At 49.2% G+C, this 10,003-nt stretch overlaps 1 protein-coding gene across 1 annotated transcript; it reads right to left on the bottom strand.

The window, feature by feature from the left end:
* Nucleotides 1–4,091: 4,091 nt before the first annotated feature.
* On the bottom strand, nt 4,092–4,900 carry LOC123048453 (uncharacterized). Its single transcript, XM_044471553.1, has one exon. The coding sequence runs from the start codon at nt 4,825–4,827 to the stop codon at nt 4,294–4,296; it is 534 nt and encodes a 177-aa protein (XP_044327488.1). The 5' UTR covers nt 4,828–4,900; the 3' UTR covers nt 4,092–4,293.
* Between the last annotated feature and the right edge of the window lie 5,103 nt (nt 4,901–10,003).

Raw genomic sequence — 10,003 nt, 5'->3', positions numbered from 1 at the left:
CAGTGAACAAACACACTAAAACTTGTCTATATGCATCTGATTCACAAAATAGCATGACGGTTGTAAATTGCTGGTCAACATACAGTTTCCTATAGCCCAATTCTGAACGCAAGCCATATAGGAGTACAGTTCAGACACATTTACAGTTTAGAGGCAAATTAAACGGTAGAGGCACGCACCTCCATCGTCGACGGCGTCCACATCGACCCCTAGCTCCTCGACCAGGTACCTGCACACCCGTGGCCTTCCCTTCCCGGCAGCGAAGTGCAGCGCCACGAGACCTTGGTCCTTGGCCGCCTCCACCACCTCCCTGGGACGGCCCCTGCCCTGATCCAGATCTCTCACCAGCCCTGCGACGCGACGAACGGGAGAGTCAGTGCCTCCCAGATCCAAACAAAACCCGCCCGGAATCACCCACGTACTCTTGAAGAGGCGGAGGTCGCCGCGGCTCGCCGCGTGGAGGAGCGGAAGCGATCCGTCGGCGGGCGGAGCGGGCGGGCTAGGGTTTGGAGGGGCGGCGCGACGCTTGGCTGAGGTGGCGGCGGGGTGGCGCCGTGGGATCCGCGGAGGCGGCGTCCGTGGGATCCGCAGCGGCGGCGGCGGGCGTGGGATCCGCGACGGCGGCGGCGGCGGCGTCCGTGGGATCCGCGGCGACGGCGACGGCGTCCCTGGCGATCCCAGATCGAGGCCGCTGGTGGGATCCGCCACGGCGCGTCACAGGGATGGATCCGCCGCGGTCTGGGCGTAGGGGTGGTTCGGGCGTGCGATCGGGCGGCGGCGGAGATCGATCTGCTGTGTCGGGCGGCGGCGGAGAGGGGTTTTGTTTGCACCGGTTTTTTCGATCGAGTAAGGCAGAGGTGGTGCGATGACGAAAAAAAAAACGTCGATGACGAAAAAAAAAACAGCGGTGGGAGTATGACGAAAATAAACCAGCGAAAATTAACCGCGCGGACTATTTACCAAGTCGTCCATTAGGAGTAGAGATTTATCGAACTGAATCCTTCGATCCCTGAATTCTGTGATGATTGCTCCGTAGGCTCCAGTTGCACCTTGCTGTATGTCATTCACTACCGTTTGAGAATCAGAAGCAACTACTTCCTCCGTTTTTAAATATAAGTTTTTTTTAGAGATTTCAACAAATGACTACATACAGAGCAAAATGAGTGAATCTACATTATAAAATATGTCTACATACATCCGTATGTTGTAGTCCATTTAAAATGTCTAAAAAGACCTATATTTAGGAATGAAGGAAGTACAATTTTCGAGAGAAAAGATCCTTCGCCAAACCTAGGCCCTCTCGGCAGGTTCGTTAATACCCTCCGCCACAATGGCCAATGCACCAATGTAGACGCCTTGCTCCGATCTGCATATCGCAGCAGCCGCGCCCCTTCTGTCCAAGTGGTACTGATTGTTTGGTCTTCACCGGTTTGGGCAAGGTATGCCCTCCTGTGTACTTGAGCTGGACCAGGCCATAGCTCTCGTACCCACAGTGCCGCTTCCAAATTAATCCACTCACAAGCCTAGACCAGTAGTACGAATGCATGATCCCAGGTAGCTACCATTTTGTTTTTGAATGCCATGAGTTGTCCATCACAAATCCATTTGCACACTTGCCTGGATTCCACTCCACAGATCTGAAAATCGACTCAGAAAACTACGCAATGCATGGCAAAAACATTGTCATCGTCATACCCAATCATCCATCCACAGATCCACACCAACGACTTCATTAAATTACTTGATTCACAGTAACTTCTTATACAAAACACACGCTGAAATTATACAAATCTTAAAAAAGCAATACACGTTCCTCACAAATGTTATTTTGAACTCTCAACTCTGCCGTGCAGATACTAAAATGGGGCAGCGAATGGCAGAAGACCACCAAAGAATACCCACGCGGCCACACATGCAACTGATGATAAATAGTACCATCGGTCACTCACTGACACTGATCATGCCCTCGGTGATGAGATTTCAGTGCTGGGCCGGATGGTTGCAGATCGGAGTCAGTGGTGACCGTGGTATCCGCCGCCGCTGCCGCCGCCACCGTATGTAGGCGTGGGAGGGACGGGGTGGTAGTCGGGGTGGGGCTGCGGCTTGGGCACACTAGTAGAAAAAGGGCCTTTAGTCCTGGTTCATAAGGGCCTTTAGTCCCGGTTCTACAACCGGGACTAAAGGGTCGTTACTAAAGCCTCCCCCTTTAGTCCCGGTTCTTACACGAACCGGGACTAAAGGCCCTCCACGTGGCCGCTGCCTGGAGGTCCACCTTTAGTCCCGGTTGGTAATACCAACCGGTACTAAAGGAAATTTTAAGATTTTTTTTGAAAAAAAAATTAATTTTTTTTTGAATTTTTTTAGTTTTCAAATTTCTGAATTATTTTAACATCTAATCTCTAATCACCCCTCATCACTGCTCAATTTAACCTCTAATCTTTAATCACCCCTCATCATTCCAAATCATCTAACTTCCTGGACGGTCACCCATCCTCTCACTACTCCAGCCTGAGCACGCTTAACTTCCGAGTTCTATTCTCCCTCGTTTCCAAGTCTGCACTTGTTGTTTTCCTGAAAATAGTAAGATGTCAATCCTATTAACCCTTAGGAATTTAGCTTGAGCATGAAGTCACACATTTCACTGTTTGAGTTTGAAACTATTGTTCTAAAAAACAATAATTATTTAGTAACACTAATATTTCTTGAATAAGTAGTTTGACCATAGTTTGACCACAGTTTGACCAGATTTGACCAAAATTCAAAAAAACTGAAATAATTATTTAGTAACACTAATATTTCTTGAATAATTAGTTTGACCATTGTTTGACCACAGTTTGACCACAGTTTGACCAGATTTGACCATAATTCAAAAAAACTGAAATAATTGTTTAGTAACACTAATATTCTTGAGTAATTATTTAGTAACACTAATACTTCTTGAATAAGTAGTTTGACCAGATTTAACAAAAATTCAAAAAAAACTAAAATTTGAGCATAACTTTTTTTCCTTTTAGAATTTGAGGGATTCTAAAAATTTGCAAACAGACCGTAGGCACAATTCATTTTTAGGCACAATTCGAATACACACACGATATGTCGCCATGCAGAAATTCTCTGTAGCTACAGTGATGCACTTGGTAGGCCTGAACTCATATGTTGGGGTTTCTTGAACTGATATGTCATACCTTGATCCATCAGAGTTCAGGATGCATTCAGCAGCACACACCTAATCTCTCCTTAAATTTGAATGTGTGACCCTGCTGGTTGCTCACTACGTGGTTCTGGTTCATTGTGCACTATGCTATCTTCTCATCTTATATGGAGTTCATTACTGGGGGTGCTTTTTGGATAATGTTGCTCCAGGTATGATGTCGTTTGTTTGTCATGTTCATGACTTGTAGTTGTTAGACAAATAAACCGTGGCTCGGCCAGGGCGAGTCAGGCGCGCGTGCGTGCGGGTGCCAGACGAGCCGGGCATAGTCAGGGCCGTAGCTGCGAGTGTGTGTAGCAGCACGTGTACGTGCGCGTGTGTGAGCTTGTTGCCGATGGAGCCGGAGGAGAACGCGTCCAGAGCTGTTGGTGGCCGCGTCGTCCGCGTACGGGCGCGACGGGAGCGCAGGCCAGGTATGGCGTGGGACGCGGGATGTGGGCGACTGGGAGCGCCGTATGGAGCGGCGTGGCGTGCGTACGAGCGCACGTATAAAGGCTCGCTAGCCCCTGTGTATCGGCAGGTGGTTTTGCAGCTGAGTTCGTGCTCAGGAAAGAAACTAAGTGGCCGTTCGTGCGGCCGGCGGCGTTCGTGCGCCGGGCAAAATCCTGCTGTGTCCTTCTCGTTCTTCTTTCTTCTACCTCCGTCCAGCTGTGAGAGAGAGCTAGCAAGGGCTGCGCCAACAGTAGTAATGACTTTGTGTTCCCCCGTTGTAATCTTAATCGTTTGTTTGTCATGTTCATGACTTGCTGGCCGCGTTTGGAAGCCCTGTAAGTACCATATTATAGCTCTGATCTCTTTGGTTTATCTATAAGATTCAACCCTAGACTCTAAACCGGCTAAGTTTCAACCCTGAACCATCAAAACCGGATATATTACTTGATTTATTACGATAACTTCTTGTTTCCCGTAGAAAAATCACACTGATATTACAAACACTGGTAAGAAGGATACACCGTGACACACGCAGATCCGTCTGTCCTTCTCATAACACACGGTGAGTTCTGCAGACACTGAAATCGTAAATAGCACACGGTGACAGAACGAAATCATGGGGATTTCAATGGAGTCGGATGGAGTTCTGTTTACGGCAGGGCCTTGGTCTCCGGCTTGTGCGGGTTGTGCTTCTTCTTGTGGTGGCCGCCGCCGCGGGGCTTCTTCCAGGGCGTGGTCGAGGGGCAGAAGGCCGACGCACACTCCGGGGACGCCACCGACGGCGTGGCGGTGGTCTTGGCGCCGGCGACGACGCCGAAGGTGGTGGCGCCCTCGGACAGTGGCACGATCTTGGACGGCTCCTGGCCGGGGCACGGCGCGTTGGAGGCGGCGCTGTGAAGCTGCGCGACGCAGTCGGCGCCGTGGAGGTCGGTGGCCAGGGGCACGCTGAAGGCGCCGGTGCGGTCGAGGCCGCCCACCGCCTTGCTCTCGTACTCGCCCTCAACGTTCCTGCACTTGATCGCCACGCGGAGACGCTTGAACGTTTCCTCGGCCTTCATGTCCTTCCTGGTGCAGCCGGCGCACTTGGCCAGGCCGACCACCACGGAAGCCGCGTCGGCGTTGGCGACGGCGGCCGCCAGCAGCACCGCGCAAACGCCGAGGAAGAATGCTGTCGGAGCTGCCATGTTCGAGTCTCCTCTCTGAACTCAGCTGCCTGCTGGCGTCAAGTGGCAGCTCGATGGATGGATGGATGGAAGAGGCGACGCATGGCTTATATAGGCCTCCGCTCCGCATTGGTCGGCAGCGGCACAGCTCGATGGACGATCTGGTTGAATGCTCCAATGGTGGTGGTGGTCGGCCGTCGATCGGCGCAGTGAAGCGAGACAAGGAGAGACCGGCTGATTTGGCGCGCCGAATTTGCAGATGCCGAATTAAAACTCCGTCGGCTCATCACGCCATGCACTGCATGCATGCATGCGTCGACCGTCGATTTGATCCACGTCATTGGCCAGTTACTCGGTTGGTGGTCGACTCGGCCGGTGGTCGATCGCGTCCCTCAGCTGGCATTATGCTTTCACCCTCAGGTCGGTCAGCAAGTTCACAACATGTCCATCGCTTGCTCCTTGGATATATACCACGTCGATCGAGGTGGTTGCCTCCACTCACTCTGTTATGCTCTGCTGCCTCATCACTCTGTTCCAGGTATGGCATGAGTTCAGGAAACCCGGCATATCGAGGGAACGACATATCGTGGCGTACGTTATCTCTGGTCTCTGCACATAAACAGGATCCATGGTAGAATTGTGCCTAAAAATGTAGCAAGATCCATGGTAGAACTACCTCTGTTTATTCGAATACACACACTGGAAACCCGAAGGTTTTAAATATTGGTATCACAACCATATTACAGTTTGGTAACTGCTTGAAAGATTCTGCATAACATTAGTGTCTTGTATGTTCCTCTTTTACCGGCTTATCCATCTTCGCATCCATCTACATTTCCCGAATAATATATGGGACGACTTTCTCTGTTGCAACATATTCAGTTTTTCTTCCCGAGCAATAAAAACTGCCTCCATTCCTGATTCCCCTTCTATTATGTTTAGCTATCATCATGTGCTCCCTCATGCCACTACTTATCCAACATTACTTCCACCCAAGCATGAGTTCAGGAAACCCGGCATATCGAGGGAACGACATATCGTGGTGTACGTTATCTCTGGTCTCTGCACATAAACAGGATCCATGGCAGAATTGTGCCTAAAAATGTAGCAAGGTACCTCATTCCGAGGCAGTAAAGCAGCATGGACCGGTGAGGACAAATATACTTTTGCTACATATATGTCCTGCAGTATATCAATCTGATCAAGGCTCTTGATCCGCTGATCAACATAGGTGACAATTGACACCAATGTCTGAAGGGTCACGGATTTACCTCTGTGTTTACAAGTGCCATAGTTTGCCCTTACAAGGAAAACTGGAACATAGTTGTGTGTGTGCGAGAAAACTTCCAATCTATTTATCAACTGTCAAAGTAGTACAAAGATCATCAGAAGTAAAAAATACATCCAGGTCCGTTGACCATCTAGCGACGACTACAAGCACTGGAGCGAGCCGAAGGTGTATATTCGATAGACGATGTTCACTCTCTTCAGGGTGATAAGGCATCATTGTATGAAGGTTGTTATCACTCCAGAAAATAATTCGCAGCACGAACAATTCCATATTTATAAATATATATGTTTTAGATGTCTACTCATACCCCAATGAACGATGAACAGAGCTCTGCCTGTCTCATAAAGACCAATATATACAACAGATTAGCACCTTAGTAGTGATAGAATAAAACGCCGGCTTGCAATCCCAAGATGGACTGTTTAAAATGCACATGGACTTGTACATAGCGGGGAAACCTTCACCAGCTAATCATTTCTATAAGAATTTATAGCTTTGTCCTCATGTTTCTATAAGTGATGGATGGTCCAGCATCATTTCTTTAACCCATTGTCATGTCACCTGTGTAAGCATACATGATACACCTAGCATTTGTTCACCTTGTGAAGTTCATCAAATACTATCAAAATGATGCAATCAAAGAACTCAGGTATAACATACTCCCTCTGTAAATAAATATAAGAGTGTTTAGATCACTACTCTAGTAATCTAAACGCTCTTACATTTCTTTACGGAGGGAGTAGGTTTTTTTAGTTATGGGCAGAGTATTAAAACTTCATACTGAACATTTTGGTTGCAAATAATGGTATATCCCTATGTGCAAAGCAGCTGTGAATGCACTGAGACAGATAGCTTTAGTCTTCGAAACAACATTGATTTTTTTTTTTCAAATCTACCACAACTGTTATGGCTGGAAAAAGGAAACTTGAACATTTGAAATCCACAACCGTTGCTACTTGCTATGCCTGGTAGCCTGGTACAAAGGGAACTTGTGTGGGCAATGTCATTTGACTTTTCAAAGTGATCTAGTGAGATGACAATTCAGGAGAAGTATGCATACCTGCTGCTGAACTGGTTCACCTCACACAACTCCCAAAGACATTTCAACAAACACCTTCACACCATCAATCTTTGTATATAGCAGCTACAAAGCACCGATATGTGCAGGTCCGCCATGTCTGCATACATAATGCAGGCGATAATCGCATCCTTGGAGTACCCTGTTTTCTGAGTTAAAACTTTTGAATAGATAGATGGATGCACGGAAAGATTTGAAAATGCAAATGATTTCAAACAGAGATAATGTGTTCTATCACATCCAGTTAACAAGTGTGGACAACTATCAGTAAATGAGAGCAAATAAGTTTACTGTGTAGGTCTGTCCAAATAACTAGACAGTAGCTACCTCACAAAATCTCCACGGTTAATCAACGACATGCACCTGAACACCAACAGATAAGCAAATTGACCTAGGCACACAACTTGTCCAGGCCACCGCCTCAAAAGTGGGTCTGGTCGCCTGATTTAGTGACCATCCGGGGACCATTTCACGAAGCAGGGGACGTAAGGCAGACACGGGAGATAACGGCGACTTTCAAGACTGCTGATATGCTGCACTTTCCGGGTATCCATGTCGTACGACATGAGCGACCATGACCTCTCCTCCCCACCGGTAAAGAAAACCAGATTACATTCCGGATGGATTGCAACCGACTGGTAGATCTCGGTGGGTATGCGACGAGGCGTTCCTAGCAGACCCGGAAAGTCCGCGGTGTGCTTCAAGGTCCACTGACCACTGGCATATTCCTCGAGAACCCAAACAGATAGTTGCCAATCATTGTCATAGTCTATGCATACAAGGTGTAAGCGCCCCTGAGACAGCCCTATGGCAGCTGGTTTATTGTCCTCCGGCATTGGGATTTCCCCCCATGTCTGTCGCTTGGTGTCCAGCGTGACGATCAAAGAAGAGTAGTAGGCACTCAAATGCAAAGTGCCATTGAAGAAGACATACCCTAAATCGTCACCGGCAAAACCAAGGTGACCACACTCGCTCAGCAGGGATGCCCAGCGTCCAGTTTCTGACGAGTAAACCTCGACTCCGCCGCTCTCCGATGGTTTCACAAACACCGCAAAGTAGGATGGAACTATTGCAGGATCGAAACAGAGACAGATGTTGCTATCCCGTTGGTCGCCGTGTGAGGCGGGCACGGGCAGCACCGCCCAGATCTCCTCAGTCGCAGGGTTGCACACAATGTACTCCGCCGGAGACGGCGGCCTCTCCCGGTGGGCGGAGCAGAGTAGGATGCCGTTGCAGCAGTGGATGAGCGTGACGCTTCTATAGCCGCGCTGGCGCAGAAAGGGCAGACATGGGTAGATGAGGGGCCGGCCTCTCCCGGACAGATTGCGAAAGCCGAGGAGATGGCCGTCGCGGCTGTGGCAGACGGAGCCGCGGCGGCGCGCGTCGCGGGAGTGGCAGAAGAAGCCGGAGAGGGTCTGCGGCGACCTGCGGAGGACGCGGCGGTCGGAGCAGAGCGCGCGCCATGACCTCGACACGCACCTGAAGCGGCAGAGCGATCTGTACGGCACCCGCGGCAGGACCATCTTCGCGAGAAGGTCGGCGGGGAGGCTCGCCGCAGGCCGCCGCTGCTGCTTCAGCTTCTGAATCTCCTTCCTCCTCCTCTTGGCCACCCCGCATCCGACCTGCCGCAGATGGGTCAAGAACCGGAAGGGGCTCCTCCCGGCTCTCAGGAACGGCGGGGGCCGCTGCCGCGGACGGGGTGGGGGGATCGCCGGAGGGTGCTCACGGTCCGTACAGCCGCGCTCGGGATCTCCCCGCGGCTTCGCCGAATCCACACGGGGAATTCGGAGACACGGCCGGGCGAGGAGGGCAGGAAGGAGCAGGGTGAACAAAGTCAATATAAACAAAGTCGTGCTTAATTCATACACCTTTTTTTCAAAAAAAAAAGTAAAAGTTCATATAAAGCATCTCAAACATAATAAAGTTTACACTGAGACCACCGATAAACCACTACTGTCGCCAGAACGAGTTGCCAACGCACTCTCCTATAGGAGCCGGCTTGACCTTGTCGATGCCAGCCGGGAAGTTTTCGTGCACATGCCCCTAAGGACCAGCGTCCTAAAGCCGCAGTCGTCGCCGTTAAACCCTTGCATATATCTGAAGCAACCGGCAAAAAATTTCACCACACGACAAGAGACCCCAACCTTATGGCCCCAAGGAGACGACATGAATCTACGCCGAAGCTCTGTCAACTACATACAGACGGACGAACTCAAGTAGGATCGGAGCCCGGAAGATAAACTGGAAAAAAAAGCGTCGCCTTCATCCAAGGTCATCAAGCTAAGAAGGTTCCATGAAGATGACCGAGATGGTAAAATTTCCACTAAGAATATTGGGAAAAATAATGAGCTCTATGATGTGCCCTCAAAGCTACGCTGATAATGTTCATACAAAACTTGTTGATGAGCATGCTACAATAGAGGGATTTTGGCCTTCATAAGATGGATGTTAAAGTACCGATTTGACGATGAAACAATTGGTATCATAGAAGGTTTTTTCTTTTTTGAGGGAAAGTATCATAGAAGGTTTGACCCTCAAATTTGAGGAGCTAAAGTCTGGGGAAAGGGCAAGAGATCCTCTAAATTCACCATAAAAGTAACTTGGCCTTTATAAAATAATGTTGCATAGGTTGTATGTAAGGAATACAACTTCCTTCACAATATGAGTTTTGCCCCAAATTCAGTTTGGAACCTGAATCCGAACCAAACCCAGTCAATAGGAGCTTTGCTACAACAATTGGCAATTTACATAGGGTTTACAGGCTGGGTGCCCCAGCCCACCAGTTAAATTCATAGGGGAAGGGGGCGGTTAATTAGGAGTAGGTTATT

Source organism: Triticum aestivum, chromosome 2D (assembly GCF_018294505.1).
Source record: "Triticum aestivum cultivar Chinese Spring chromosome 2D, IWGSC CS RefSeq v2.1, whole genome shotgun sequence".
In the NCBI taxonomy this organism is placed as follows: Eukaryota; Viridiplantae; Streptophyta; class Magnoliopsida; order Poales; family Poaceae; genus Triticum; species Triticum aestivum.
The sequence above is the reverse complement of the archived record's forward strand: the minus strand, read 5'-3'. Positions and strand labels throughout refer to the sequence as shown.